This window comes from Marmota marmota, unplaced genomic scaffold, assembly GCF_001458135.2.
Source record: "Marmota marmota marmota unplaced genomic scaffold, marMar, whole genome shotgun sequence".
NCBI classification, from domain to species: domain Eukaryota; kingdom Metazoa; phylum Chordata; class Mammalia; order Rodentia; family Sciuridae; genus Marmota; species Marmota marmota.
The window spans coordinates 4703969-4720436 of NW_026000153.1; the positions used below are offsets into that span (position 1 = coordinate 4703969).

The 16468-nt window shown below is 42.6% G+C and overlaps 1 protein-coding gene across 1 annotated transcript in view; it reads right to left on the reverse strand.

Annotated features, from left to right (window-relative positions):
- Jazf1 (JAZF zinc finger 1) overlaps nt 1-16468 on the reverse strand; it is a 144580-nt gene that overhangs the window by 38073 nt on the left and 90039 nt on the right. Inside the window, exon 2 of the mRNA XM_015490175.2 lies at nt 11027-11223. Coding sequence (XP_015345661.2) covers nt 11027-11223 — 197 coding nt within the window. The remainder of the gene's footprint in view (nt 1-11026; nt 11224-16468) is intronic.

Here is a 16468-nt window from a genome sequence, read left to right on the forward strand (position 1 = left end):
CAGAATTAAAATGACAATGTTCATCAGTGTGCCACATTTATAGCTTTAGCTAACGGTCTCCCACGTGGCAAAGAACAAGCTTTCTAGTCTTGGCAAACCTTTTGCTTTGGACGATGTCAGGAAATAGAAATTTATTGAGATGCAAAACAGGGAGGGGAAAAAATCCTTTTTAGAATATTTATTACTTATTCATTTTAGGAGACAGGGTTCTAGAGACTTCCATCTTTCCTTGGTTTTGGTGGAGGGTTAGTTCTAGGACACCTCCTTCCCCATGGAAACCAAACCCGCAGGTGCTTGAGTTCTATAAAATGGTATAGTATTTGCATATCACCTACCCACATGCTCCCATATATTTTAAATAGGCTCTAGGTTACTTATAACACCCAGTACAACGTAAATGCTATGTAAATTGTTGTTATACTGTGTCGCTTACAGAAATGAGGACAAGGAAAGAAGCCTGTTACTTGTTGAGGGCAGATGCAACATTTTTTCTCCCAGAATATTTTTGATCTGTGGTGGGTTGACTCCAAGAATGCAGAATCCAGGGCTATGGACGATGACTGTACTGACACATGTGAACTATATTCTATTGAACTTTTTATTTACTACTTACAGGTCAAGTACCATGTACTAGTTACTGATGGTGTATTTAAAAACCCAATTTTTATACTTGCAGTTGCTTTATAATTTTTATGATTTGCATGTTCAAAAAAGGCTTATTTACCTTCCAGAAGAAACCAGTCCCCCAGAACGAGTTGTGCTGCCCAGTAGTGGTGGCAGTAGCCCATCCAGTCCTTCAAAACCAACTCTGCACAAGGTCCCCTGGGCAGCTCAGTTGTAGCCGACTTGTAACATTTTAATTTAATGCTTTTGAACATTAACCATTTGTCAAATTCTGTAGTCTTAATAATTTTCTTTTGCACATAACAATTCATATTCTAAATTATATTCACAGATTCCAGAAACCAAATGGCTTTAATTTAACATTTGTTTCATAAAGTGCTCCTTTTGCAGGACAGTGAAATGCTATTCATAGTATCTAAGTGCTCAGTCAAAATTAATTGCATTGAGGTGAATTTTAGGGAGACTTATAATAATGATCTAGAACTTCATGGAATATTAGAAAGTAACCATCTAAGAGGATGGGGAACTGTTCTAGACACAGGGTCATGATTGTGTCCCAAAAACATCTTTCCAAATTGCCTGCCTGGCATCTGTCCCCATGATTACCAGTGCATTGGACTTCAGCCCAGGTGACACCCAACAGTTGTGCCTACAGGAAGAAATCCCTTTTTGTTGGGAAAGGCAAGACCAGAGTCTTCCATTCTTGAATTTAAGATTCTATGCAACTGTTTTCAACATTAAGATTTTTTTTTTTCCCCACCGACACAGGGTCTCCCTATGTTGAAAAGCTGGCCTTCAATCCTGGGCTCAAGTGATCCTCTTGCCTCAGGCTCCCAAGTAGCTGGGACTACAGATGTGTGTCACCACACCTACCTGATGAGAATCCTAACTATGCAGCAAACGTTAGAGAGCTCAAACTATGTCACATGGAAAGCACCATATTCACCATTTTCCAAAGAGAAACCTGTCTTACTCTTTATTTTTTCTTGTTATTCAAAAATTTTGGTAACGTTAAAATATGCATCTACTTAAAAACTACAACTCCACCGAGACTCAGATGGGAAGGAAATGTCTTTAGCAGTAGACAATGGCCGGGATGGACTAGCTACTTCATTCAACATCTCTGAAAGTGACTTGTCCTTGGCCTATAACCACTCGACACACCTTGGACACCTTAAAAAAAAAAACCCGAAAACTTAATAACTGAGTACCAGGAAAAAAAAAATGCAGTGCGTCGTGGTATTAGCAAATGTCAAAATCATATAGCAGTCTGTTCCCCAACCAACTTCAATTTCTCATGAGTGATTTTAAGTGTGTGTTTTCATACCAAATACAGCCAGAATTGTGTGGTTTAAAAAAAAAAACAACATATCCAGCAGAGTATGAAATACATCTTTGATCTGATAAGATCAACTCAACTTATTATATAAATTAATGTCAGGACCCAGTTTTCCAAGGAGGAACTATGTAAGTTTGTTAGCAAGGTGCTAAAAGTGCACAACCAGAAACCTTTCGTCCCTGGCACCAGAAAGTTTCCAGCAATCTAAGTTTCCCCTTCCTGTCAAATATCACCTCCTTTTTTAGTATATTTCCAAGAAATCTGAGCAAAGTTGTGTGACAGGAGTGATGAGATTCTTTACCTTGATCGTCTTTTGAGCAAAACCAAATTAGCTTAAAGCTTTCTCGTTTTTTGTTTTTTTTTTTTTCTTTCCTTTTCAGATTCTTTCTCTAATGCTATGCAGCTGGGTGTGCCTGGGGATCATTTTATTGTTAAAACTGGAGCCACATGGAAAAGACATTAAAATAAGTTTGCTGCCGTGATACCCACAAAGATGAAAGGGCTTCTCTAGTTTTAATGTGCTGTGTTTTTCGACAGTTGGGATGGGGTGGGGGGCGGGGGGGAAGAAAAGGGCTCTTGGAATCATACACACTTGGCAGGTCTGCGAATCCGTCAGGTGTTAACTCGGCACCACCTTCACATCAGAGGTGCATGGAAGCACTGAGGCTGGCTGTTTATTCGTGTTTTCAGGAGAATCCACACTATTTTCCAGGTTCCAAGATGTCACTCTCTCTACCACTCAGATTTCAGTTCTGGGTCTTGCTTCCAAAGGAAAATTATTGGGAAGTGTGTACTGATGGAAGCTGGCATAGGAGTGAGCTCTGGACCTTGGCTTAAAAAGATGGCATTCTTCCTTGGAGTAAGAGGTGTCAGCAGCACAGTGTTAACACGTGCCCTTTAAAACAACTTTATCTTGGGATCTTTCTGGATCTTTTTTTGGCCAGTGTACAGACCCCTGCTGTGACCTGCCTCCCCCCCACCCAAAAAAAAAAAAAAAAACAAGCAAATAAGATCTAGGGCCAAAACCTTGACTAACTGTATTTCCAGAGGTAGGTGAAATATGGCTGTAAAGGACTTCAGGATGTCTAGTTGGAATTCTTAAGAGTGGACATATTTTTATTGGATTTGATTAAATAATAACACAGGACTAGTGCGAATAAAATTTAGGTTTATAATCAACTGTAAATGGTTAGGTATGGTAGCATCACTTTGCACAGAAAAGCACTGTTAAAATGGTAGGCCTTGGGGCTGGGGCTGTAGCTCAGTGGTTGAGCACTTGCCTTGTATACATGAGGCACTGGGTTCTGGGTTCGATCCTCAGCACCACATACAAAAATAAATATAAAATAAAGATTTTTTTTTTTAAATGGTAGGCCTCAAAAATCTTCTAGCCAGGCATGGTGTCAAAGGCCTTTAATCCCAGTGGCTCCGGAGGCTGAGACAGAAGGATTGCCAGTTCAAAGCCAGCCTCAGCAAAAGTGAGGTGCTAAGTAACTCAGTGAGACCCTGTCTCTAAATAAAATACAAAACAAGGTTGTGGATGTGAATCAGTGGTCAAGTGCCCCCAAGTTCAATTTCCTGTAACTCCCTGCCCCCTCTGAAAAAAAAAATTCTATTACAAGTTAAGTTAGGGACACTCTCTGGTTAGCACAGAGATTAAGCCAGATAATAAACCGCCATGCTGTGCTAGTTTCAGAGGATTGCTTAACATGGGGGGAAACCTGAACCTTTTCGCTTTCTTTCTTGTAAAATCCTCAGCATAATGAACTACTCCTTATCTCATGGCAAACAAAATAATTTTGACATGGGAAACAAAATAATTTTGACACGGGAATCCCTGGGTGCTATAATGTTCTATGAAACACTGAGTCATTAATGAACTCGTCACTGTGTTGTAAGAAAGCTGGGCATCTAGCTCTGATCGTTTCCCCTTTCCCGACTTCCCTCTTCTCTCTCTCTTGCCTTATTTAATATGGATTATAATTATTTACCCATGCTACTGGGTAAATAACTAGTGTTCCTAAGTGAATCCTTAGTGTTCCTAAGCTAAGAAGGGAATCGATTCTGCTTACTGTCTTTCTTCAATGGAGAGGAAATTCCAGAGATTTTCATACTTAAACTATAACATACATTCACTTCCTTTGTTTATAGCAAGTAGCAGGAAAAGCTATTTACTAGTTCAACTTCAAGTGGAAGTTGTAGAGTCCTGTTCCTTAATTTTGCCGAGGTCACCACTTTTTGCTGAGCTAACATTCATCTATGGTGAAACACACAGCTCTTAAATGTATAATTCGGAGAGCCTGCATATTCGTGCAGCCAGTATACCAGTCGAGATACAGAATTTACCTATCACTCCACAAAGTTCTCTGTCTATGCCACACTCCCCAATCCCCAGGCAACCACTGATGTGACTTCTATCACCACAGACGGGGATGCCTATTTCTGAAATATTCCATATATTCTGTCTTGCTCTCTTTTTGCTCAGCTTGTTTTTGAGATTCCTGTGGGTGTGCACAGTGTGTGTGTATGAGAGTATTTGTTTGATGTTTTTACCTGAGGAGAGACCTCCTGCACAGTTTGGGGCTACTGTGAATCAAGCTGCTGTGTTCATCCTTGTGTCATTTGTGGATATATGTTATCATTTCTCTTGGGTAAATGCCTAGAGTGGGACTGCAAGGTCAATACCACTCCGTTCTGTAGCTCTGCAGAAGCTGTGATGACCTCTGTCAGTCTCGCCCTCCTCAGCTACGTAGAGGGACAATGACATCTGCTGGCCTCTCTCCTTGGAGCATCCTCTTCTTGGAAAGGATGGCAGGGACGTGCAGACATGGTATGGTCAAAACCTATCTGGTCCTAAAGACCTTGAGATACCTTTATATGGCATCTTGACCTCAGTATAGATCATAGCAATGAGTTGTCCATCTCTTTCACAGGTTAAAGGGAAACTGAAATGAAAGTGGGTGCAGCGAGGGGCCCTTCCTTCCACGCTGTGGTGGCTGGGCCTGTGTGGGCACATCCTTCAATGAGAGGGGGACAGGGCGTGCAGGTGTGCAAATCTGCTAGAAACACCCAGAGTTTCCATCCTGAGCACTTTGAATTCCTACAGTTAACGGGGTTATTGCTGCCTTTACTAAAACAGGACATAAAAAATCTATAAACTGGCTAAGTCTTAACTTCCACCACCTTTGGTCATGAAGTAGTTAATAAATAGTGCCATTCCCCAATCCCATTTTAAAACAGAGTTGTCTTTTCAGAGTTAGATTTTAAGACTTTTTTTCTCGACTGATTAGGCCCTTATCAGATACATGGTTTTACAAATATTTTCTCCGATTTTATGGTCTGTCTTCTCAATTTTTAGATAGTGTCTTTTAAAGTACAAAGTTTTTACGTGTTTGTTTCAGTAATGGGGATTGAACCCAGGGCCTCACACATGCTAGGCAAGCTTTTTACCAAGAGCTACATACCCAGCCCATTATATTTTATAAGACAAGGTATCACTAAGTTGCCCAGGCTGGCCTCAAATTTGTGACCCTCCTTCCTCAGCCTCTGGAGTCACTGGGATTACAGGTGTGTGCTACTTCTCCTGACAATGAAAGTTTTTAGTTTTGATGAAGCCCAAATTGTCCCTTTTTCTTTTGTCACAAACTCTTTAGATGCAATGTCAGCATCTGTTCTGAAAAGGAGAGGATAAGGCCTTCTTTCCCCTTCAATGTGCCCATGGCTAGAGCAGGTCTTTAGCAGATACGACCTGCAACACGCATTCCCAGAATCGGCCTTCTCTGAGGTCTGTGCAGACAAAAAATAAACATGTATAAGCAGTCCCAGCCAGGGCTGGTGAAATACTGTCTGCCCAAAAGAACAGGATTCAGTTAAGAGCAAAAAATATCTTCTTTCACGAGTGTGTATACTACTTCAAAAAGTCCTCACTAGCTGGTCATGGTGGCTCATGCCTGTAATCCCAGTAGCTCAGGAGCCCGAGTTCTGTAGTCCCAGTGGCCCAAGACTCTGAGGCACGAGGATTGCAAGTTCAAGGCCAGCCTCAGCAACTTAGCAAGGACCTAAAGAACATAATGAGATCCTATCTCAAAAATGATAACTAAAAAGGGATAAGGATGTGACTCAGTGGTTAAGTATCCCTGGGTTCAATCCCAAGTACCAAAAAAAAAGAAGTCCTCACTAGTCTTGAAAGCAGCAGCCATAGCCACCACTGACAGCCAGTAGGAAGCAGAGTAGCTCTGCTTGAGCTGATGTCCCTTCTGAACTGGAGGTTCAAGTATAGAGGGTGTTAACACAAGAAGTTGTTCCCAGACATGTCCTCAATCATTAACCTCACTCTGGGGCAGACATGGCTGCCCCTGCACAGTTGAGGAAACTAAGGCTTAGAAGGGCTCTAGGCCATCTGTCTGCCACGTAGCAGAACTATACTCATCTGAGGTCACTTTACCTCCATGCTCCCAGAGCTCTGAAGGTCGACCTGGAACACTCAAGATTTATATACCACCATTTGTCAACCCATTAAGGTCTGCTCACTAATACTCTAAGCTGATACTCCATAGTGATCATGGGCTATAAAACTGTCCAAGTCACTTTCTCTCCAGTATCACCTTATTCCAACTTCTTTGGCACTTACATTTGCCTTATAATGATGTAAGACATTTCTTGAACCTTATAGCAGCACGGAAACAGCATGGAGAGAATAACCCTGTGTGTACCTCTACCATGTCTCACTGATCATTGGTGCTGGTGACGGTCCCGTGTGTACACATCACGTTTGCTCGCTCTCCTACATGTGTTCAACCTGCACCTGCTAAGGGATACGAGTGTTAACTCTCGAGGGCTAGGCTTCATGCTTTTCTGCATCCCTGATACCTGGTACAAGGCCTTGTAACAAAATTGATGCTCAATAAATCATGTAGAGTGAACAGGTCCTGATGCTGGGAAATACCCGAAACCGGGAGAGTTGTTTAATTGAGTCTCAACTACTTTGTCTTTAAAGTGGGGTAATGAGGCTTGCCCTGTGTGCCATTGAGTGTTTATAATGATCAGAAGACATGGTGAAGGAGAAGACTTTTGCACAGTATAACGTGTTATAAAGAAATAGTCTAGTATTACTTATTATTACCACAGATCACCATTGACTTAATTGTTTTCTTCAAGTCGAGAAAACATTTTTTGAGGGAAGATGTCTTATAACTGGTAGTGGTACATAGTAGTAATAAAATACATGAGACGCTTTCCTGGCTGGAGCAGTGAGAAGAGGCTAAACACAGAAGACGCTGGGCAAGCAGAATAAGCTGAAAGACTAGACTGGGCTAAAGGTCTTGTTAGCCAGTCTAGAAAGTAGATGAAAGGACAACACAGAGAACAAGGCAGTGCATAAAGACACAAGCAGACACACCAAAGGTCAGGAAGGGGTCTGTAGTGACCCTGAATCCAAGGCAAGAAGGACATCAGCACCATCTAGGCATTCTCCAGCTACAAGACACAGCATTTATACGAAAAGGGAATGCAAATCAAGACTGTACTCTTTTTAATTTTTTAGTTTTTGTAGTTGCAGACGGACAGAATACCTTTATTTTATTTGTTATGCAGTGCTAAGGATCGAACTCAGTGCCTCACATGTGCTAGGCGAGCTCTTTGCTACTGAGCCACGCCCCAGTCCCAAGACTGTACCCTTAACAGGAAGATTTTAGGAAATGTTTTCTAGGCGCCATCCTGACATTCAACTCTTTAGGGCAGAACCTGTTAGAAATACCAAACTACAGCCTCAGGAGTCTGTAAGTAGATCACAATGAGAAATCACAAAACATGCTGATCCCAAGAATACCTAAGAAATATTAAAAAAAAAAAAATCTAGATTGAAGCTAAGCCCTACTTTCTACTACTCAAGAAAGCATGCCTTCCTATCTTACAAATGAAATTTCCTACAAGGTAACTGTGTCTTCTGACCCAGGGTCGCACCTTGAATATGGAACTTGGAAGAGTGAATTTAGGAGGCAGAAATGTGAAATATTATTTATAACCTGGCAAAGAAAGTGACTGGAACCACATTAGTCAAGTCAAATAAGCTGATCTCTGTAACTGCAGGTAAAATAACATTCTGAACATTGAAAAATGTACACAATCAAAACTGTACATGGTAGGGGTTTAAGAAACCATTTCCTCTGCTAATTTTTGATGTTTACATGGAATGTTCCTCAAGCAGCAAATAACTTACCAATGATCTTGACAGACCAAAAATGATACATCTGTACCACAACATAAATTAATCCTCTCAGTGGGAAATTGCTAAAATAGTAAGGTGTCATAAAGATTTCTTTGCGTCTGAAGGAAAGGAAATGATTCCATTTCTTCCAAACATTCTTACATGAAAAATAATAAACTCTCACTTTAAAGTGTCTTTCTTTTCATGGGGTTCTGAGGTGCCCGTAACTAATTGGGGCAGTCCTGTTTATCTGGTGTTGGACATGAGTCAGTCTACATTACCTCAGGTAGGAAATACATCCAGTTTGAGACTCCCCCCCCCCGACCCCGTTCATATCCATATGAACCAACACTACAGAAATACACAGAAAAGAGGATCGCAGCAATGCGTCGTGCTCTCAAAACCTTCTTCTCTTTCACTCCTTAGATTTTCACAAGAAATGTTACCCAAAGATCCTGGAAAGTCATTCTTCACAAAATAAAATGTATGGAATGCTGGATTTATACACATGCAATTTACATTTTGCACTTACACAAAACTCTCTATAATGGGTATAATCGGTGTGTTACACAACTGTCCATGGCTGGAACAAATACCAAAGATGATTAATTTATAAAGGGAAAAGGTTTATTTTGGTTTGTGGTTTCAGTCCATGATCAGGTGGCCCAACTGCTTTCAGGACCCCGGTGGCAGGGCAGCCCAACACGGTGGGGACTATGGCATAGCGAAACCATTCACCTCAGGGCAGGAGGCCAAAGAGAAAGAGGAAGAGATGGAGATCCCCGGATCCTTCTGTGTGGGCACACCCCCATGACCTAAAGTGTCCCACTAGACCCCACCTCTTCAAGTTTCCACCACCTCCTGAGAGTGCCAAGCTGGCAACTGAGCCTCGAACACCTGGCCTTTGGGGGCCACTAATGCCATTTGTAAAGGAAAGCGTTGATTTGTGAGGGGGGAGGCTCAGATCATTCTGCTTCCCACACCTATCCTATCTTTAAAATGCTCAGTCTTGATTGAATATAGGGTGCCTCAACCTTGAGTCCCTGAGTGCCCCGTAGAAAAAAGAGGTCCCCCAATAAGAGCAGCTAAATTTGGGGAACTTAGTAAATTCCCCCTCTTTGGATCTGAAATGTCCCCCGAAGGCTTTGTGCTGAAGACTTGTCACCAGTCTGTGGCGCTATTGGGAGGTGGTGGGGTCTTTAGAAGGTGGGGTCTACTGGAAGGAAGTGAGGTCACTGGGATATGCCTTGGAAGGGGATATTGGAACTCTGACCCCTCCTCCCTCTCTCTTCCCAACCTCCTTGAGGTAGCAGCTCTGCTTGCCCATGTGCTCCCCACCAGGTTCTCCCTGACCCCAGGCCCAAGTGATGGGGCTAAGCAACCACAGACTGAAACCTCTGGAACCGAGAGTCAAAATAAAATTTTCCTTTTTTAGTTGATTTCCCTCAGGTATTTTGTCATAGCATCAGAAAGCTGACAAACTCACTCCCCTTAAGAGAATAACAGTGTATATTAAAGCCCAGCATTAAAGAAACTTGCTTAACTCTGCTTAATGCAATATCTTCCCAAACTATGAGGAAATCCTTTTCCACAACTAATATTTTGTGCAATTAACATTTTAAAACACATTTTGAGAAATATTAATGTGATCACCTCCTTTGATGGGAGATGGATAAAAAGAAATATATAAACTGTAAGAGAAAACCATTGATGGAGTGATGCTAAGGAGATGATGGTGTGATCATTAGTGGCTTATTTTAGAATCAACTGGAATCTCTAATAAGACCCATGATGCGCTAGGCCCTGCTACCTCCTCTACCACCTCCTATACCCTGGCCTCTGGGCCTGCTCTTGGCCCTGCCAGGCTTCCCCACACCACACAGCCTTTGCATAAGGCAACCCTCTTGGTTAGCATGCTTCTTCTTTCCCATGCTTCTTTCCTTCCCTCCTATGTATTTCAGTCCCATTTACCTTTCCAGGGAAGCTTCTCTCTGGAGGCACTCATGGTGACAATGTTATATATATATATATTTTTGTTTTTATTCAATTAATAGCTTTTGTTTTTATTCAATTATATTCCTACTCAGTGAAGGGAAATCATTGTCTGCCTCTCAGGACAAAGAAGAGGGACCTTCCTAGCCTCTTCCACCATCTTTATGCACTTCTGCTGGGAAGAACCAGCAACTTAATAGCTATGAATGGGGAAGAAGAACTCAGTGTGCTTAGCTCAGGGGAAGTTTGGGAAATAAGTGGAATTCGGGGCAGACGTGCCAAGAAGCCACTTGTCACAGGTCTAAGCTCCATCCTGTAGTTCAGTCTTATGCACTGAGATGATATTTTCATCTTTGATGCCAACTCTCGCTTTATTTTTTAATCACTTCCACCTTTGGGAGGCTGCCAATATCTTCCATGAGGTATAAGACAGAGAGGAGCCCCTCTGCTCCTACTGCGGCTCTGTGTCTGGACATTCTAAATGTACTTTAATTCCTAATCACTTTCTAATAAAAAAAAAAAACTGCAAAAACAGGAAGATGGTATAAGGAACCTCCACGTACCCATCACTCAGCTTCAACAGTAACCAACATGTGGCTATCTGGGTTCATGTAGTACTTCACTCGAATAAAGCAAACCCAAGACATCAACCACTTCACCCATGCATAATGGTAAGGCCTTAAAAAGATCTATGAAGTCATGATCACATGCATATTAATCATCTATAAACATTTCTTCAATAATAGATCAAATGAATCCATATTCTGTAGAGGCCAGAAAAGAATCAAAGTAGACATCAGATCTAAGACACCCTGTGTCCCCAGCCCCCAGGGCATCTCTCCCTGAGGCAGGGCCAAGCCACTCACCTGTCGGAGTGCTGCTGCGGAATGAAGAGGAGGGGGTGATGGGTGGGGTCACAGGGGGAGTAAGGCTTCCGCTGCTGTGGCGTGGCGGGGTGGACACATTCCCTCGGGACACTGAGCTGGACAGGGTCAGTGAGAGCTTCGGCTGAATCTTCTTCTTCAGAGACTCCTGCTCTCGGCGGGCAGCATCCGTCATGAATCTGAAACAACAACAGAGGGTAACTAAGGCAGGCCATCTACGGAGCAGGAGGATGCATGATGGTCAACTAAGTTTGACAAATTCTTGGCTCTGGGACAGGAGCTGGGCCACAGGTCAGTCCCCATCTCAAAGTCTAGCAGCTTCCTTGATCCTATGCAATGGAATCTTCCAGTCTATTTCATGCTCCTCAGAGTTGGGGGCCAGGCAAATCTTCCTTGCCAGGAAACTTCCACACATAGGTTAGACCCGTACCCACCACAGTGACTTTTCATTCCAAGATCTCCTCTTGTTCGGAAGGTCCTCTCTTTCTCCACCCACAGGGACCCATCCTCGAGCCCCCCACCACCTCTGACGGAGCCCTTCCTTTCTCTGCAGTGCTGACCCTCATACCTCTTAACATATTTGGCCTCATGAAAACTCTGATTCTTTTTTGTATTACTCCAGATTCTCGTATTGCTACTTGAACTTAATTTTCTTTTTTTTTCTTGGCTACTTGCAGTCTTGTCTCCCTGGCTATGATGGCCAGACTCTAGTCCCCACAGTTTACCCATCATTCTGGGTAAACACCTGCAGAATGACCACATAAATCTTCCCAAGCGGATTCAAAAGGAGGGGACATGAACAGTGTGAGAGGACCACCACCAGAGATCTACTTATCTTCTGATTTTTCAGAAAGGGAAAGGCCAAATATTTGAAAAAAGGTACAACATCTTGAACAATTAGGGAAATCAAATCACAACTACATTGAGATTTCATCATGTTTCAGTTAGAATGGTAGCCATCATGAGTACCAAACAACTATAAATGCTGGAGAGGACGTGGAGGAAAAGAAATACGTTTACACTGTTGGTGGAATTGTAAATTAGTATCACTACTATGGAAATCAGTATAAAGGATCCTCAAAGATAAGGACTGGAACCACCATATAACCCAGTCCTACCACTCCTCAGTATTTATCCAGAAGAATTAGAATCAGCACGCCTTAGCGACACATGCATACCCCTGTTTATAGCAGCACGATTCACAGTAGCCAAACTATGGAAGCGGCCAAGGTGTCAACCAGGGGGTAAATGGATAAAGAAAATGTGGTCAATATACATCACAGAGTTTTATTCAGCCATAAAGAAGAATGAAATTATGTCATTTCCAGGAAAATGGATGGAATTTGAGAACATTACGTTAAGTGAAATAAGCCAAACTCACAAAATCAAGGGTCATACATTTTCTCATATGTGGAAACTAGAGGGCAAAAAGGAAAATAAAGGTGGGGTGGGGGTGGGGGGGCTGTCTCATGGAAATCGAAGGGAGATTAGTAGAGAAAAGGGACCGGAGGGTGGGACAGGAGGAAGGGAAATGGAAAATCCTGGGAAGTGATAATGGCTATATTATATTGTTATATTGTGTGCATGGACACATATGTAACAACAAATACCACCATTATATACAACTGTAATGCACCAATCAAAAATATGGGGAAATAAGGAAAGGGAAAGGCTAAATTTCCTCCTAGTTTCACTTTGGAAATTTCTAAGGTATTTTTCCAAAACTTGCCTCATTAGTAATATTCAAACTTTGTGCTTTTCTCCCTGTATAATCTAATGTTTCATAAGCTCATGTAACATGAGAGGAAAAACAATCTATGCAATGGTATCTCTTACCTAAAGAACATACGTCTGTCTGTGTTGTTGGCAGGCGGACTTTGCCAGCTGCCTTTTTGAACACTCTGATGGAAAGCACAGTGAACAGGGTATCTGAAAGCATTTAGGATTACCTTTAGCAAACACCTGTGCCCACCTAGGCTGAGGAGCCGAACACTACCCTCTTTAGTCTTCCCTGTGTTCCTCCAGCTTCAATTGTGTCTTGCTAGTTCAGTACAACTCATCGTAAACTCATTCCATTGCACTTAATCATGGTGTTTTACACAATCCACTTTACATTCTGCTTACAAAATTCTTTAGTATTTTTTTCTTCACTACACTATGAAGTTTTGGAAGTCAACAGATAGCTTTTAGGCCTGGTGAAAGCTTAGAGTCAATTAAACACCCAATGAAACAACAGTAATATTGTTACAGTGTCTTAAAATTCCTACTTTTATACTTGGAGCACGGATGGCACACTTCTTGAATGGCTCCTGCAACACAATCCAGATATATAAACTGGATTTTATATGTTGAACTGAACTGTAATAAAGCTACACGCATTGCCTTGAGCTCTTGGATTTTGTGCTACAAGATGTTGATGATTTAAAAAGAAGAAAGGACTGTCGATGCAAAGGAATTCGAATTGTTTGCACCTGGTAACCAGGTAGGTACTCATTTATTTTCCGAGGCAAAATTGGTTCTCTAACTTTTAAATCGTTTTTTACCCTTCTCATAAACCTCTACTCAAAATATAGACTCAGAGAAAAACAAGTAACTAGTGCTTTCTTTTATTATTTTCAGCAGAACTGCTAACTAGTAGGTGCTGTGCTTCTCAAATGGAGTTACACAGTGTGCCAGGGAGTGGGCAAGACCACAGGATAAACAGGCTGCTTCTACCAGGAAGACCCATCATTCTCAGTGGTAGGTAACTCAAACCACTTTATCAAATAGCAAAATAAACAGGCTACAGGGGTTGGAAAAAAATTCACATTTTGCACTTTAGTTAAAAGCACGGTAATTGGAGTCAGACAGACCAGGATTTAAACCCTGGCTGCGTTATTTACTATGTGATTTGAGGTAAGTTGATAAACCTTTCTAAACCTCAGCTTCATTCTCTAATGAGAATACAAAGATATTGGACTAGAATTGTTTCAGATTTTGGAATCTGCATAGACTCCAAACACAGAGACTTTGCCAGTTGGGCATAGGTAATCCCCAAATCTGAAGATTAGGTTGTTGATTTTGGAACATTTTGGATCAGGGATGCTCAAGCTGCAATAGTTGTAGGTAAGGAATCTTTTCTGCAGGAGAATTTGATCTTCTGGTTAACACTGGCAGCACACTAAGATGGTATGTCAACGATGCTACTAGGTGACACTAACTTATGTGATAAAGATGACTCCTGCATGGACTGGGTACAACTAGACATGACCTGTACATACCTGATAGACAGGTATCCTGATTTGGGTTTCCTGAAACTGCTATCTTAGAACTGGGCACCTCATTTTTTGCTGAGGATTGTGATCCTTCTACCTTAGCCTCTTGCTTATGGAATTTTATAAGAGCTTTGCCTCTTGTCGGGTGGGGCCTCTTATGCCAGGACAGCCCCCACCCCTGCCTCTCTGCATTGGAACAGATGGATGCTTCCCTGTTGTGGCTCTGTCCTCTGTCCTTCTGAATGGACTCAGAACTCTCTGTGGTCCCTGGTCATCTTGTGAGCCTTAAGAAGACAATCCGTGGGTGGACAGGGCAATAACAAAGCCCACTCAGGAAGATATAGTTGTGTAGATTAAAAACAGCAACTTGCTGGCCACAGTAAGTGTCTCGAAAGTTAGAAGCTGTTCCTGTTCTGCAAAGCACTGCAATGTGGTTGTGTGTTACATTTTGTCTACCTTGCTCAACTCCCAATTTCTTGAGGATGCACTGCCCGTCTATGGATGTGAATGCACCTGGGTTGTGCCTCATGTCGAGCAGAAATCCTGTCTTCAGCGTGTTTGACTGGGAACAGGCCCAGAGAGCACGTATCTAATGTCAGACTCTTGCCAAAATAAATGAGAGAGAGTCTCCACATCTTCTCTTGGGTTAAAAGTATCCGTAACTCATGCTTCTTATTTTAAAATAAACACTTTCCTAGAGCTTGGATATAACACAACCATAAACAACCATAACCCTCACATACACACCCCCCACCACCTTCACCCCCATGTGTGTTTGGTCAGCTACGCATGGCAGTTTGTCTATGGCTTCTATTTTTCTAAGAGCCTTCTAGAAGAACAAGGCACCCATGTTAAAAGCATTAAACATGAAACACACTCCGAAAGCGCTACGCCAGCCCTTCTCTCCTGCAGCCCTCTTTCCCTCACTCCCTCCTGGATTGTGGCTGCGAACTTGGCCACACAACCATAAATCATGGCAGCCCTGCCACCCTAAGATCCGCAGCTACACAGTTTATTCCCAGTGACAAAACAGATGGATGCCACACCAACTTTGCAGTTGCCCTGGGTAAAACAGGCTCGGGCTGCCCCTGGGCAGTCGGTCATGCTCTTCCTCTTCCCCCTGTTCCCTGTGACCTTTTAAGGACTTATTAAAACTCTAAAAATTTTAAGCAATGTCCCACCCATACAGCTATTTGTCAAAGGTGGGCAGATTCCCGATGGCAAGGAATCATCTGGGGAGTTTATAGAGAAGCTGAAACAGCAGGGTAAAGGTTGTGGCTGGAGCCAAGAACTGAAGACTGAGTAGCCCAGGGCTGGCCAGGAACCCAGACCAAATCATTTTCCATCTCCAAGATGGCTGCACCCTGACACACCCTTGCAGGACCACAGCCCAGGTCTTTCCATCACTGGGGTTGGAAATGTTCTCCTATTCTCATGGCTAAAGGGGAGTTCAGGTTTAGGGAGTCATGGCGTTGGTCAGATGCACCTTCCTCAGTGGGCTTTGGCTTCAAGAGTGAGGCCTCTCCTGAAGCCCTCTGTAGTCACAGCTGGTGTGAGGTTTTGCAGCAGAAAGAAATCTTGGTTAAGTCAGATCACTCAGTCTGATCCCCTCATTTGTCATAGAAAACTGCTAACTGGGATGGTGACCCATTCAAGGTCACTGTGCTGGAGAAAGAGTTGGTATCAGAGCCCCTTCAGGCCTCCGGACTCTGAATTTAACACCCCCGAGAAAACCCCTGTGCTTCTTTGTGCTTTAAATTCATGCAATGGCTTTCAAAACTGAGGGGTGTGAGGAACTGAAGATTTTGGGGTCTGGGGAAGTGCAGGGAGAATCACTCTGGGGATTTACATGCTGCAAGTGGAGAGGTGCATGGTAGGAAACCCAGGAAGCCCATCCTTGAGATGTATACCAAGTTTTGTTGCGCAGATCCTTGGGTTTGCAGTCCCAGCGGGCTGCATTCTGGGTAAGGCTGGTTGTGCCCACCTCCCCAGATTCTCTGACCATGTGAATTATTAGATGGAAGCATTATAGAACCTGCTCCTACTGGTTCCTGAGAGCCAACCACTTAATTCTTATGAGTAAGCCAGCTGTTAAATGGCCATTAGTAAAAGTTATATGAACTTGTAATTAAAGCAAATATATCGAAACAAAGATATTTAACTCAATGCT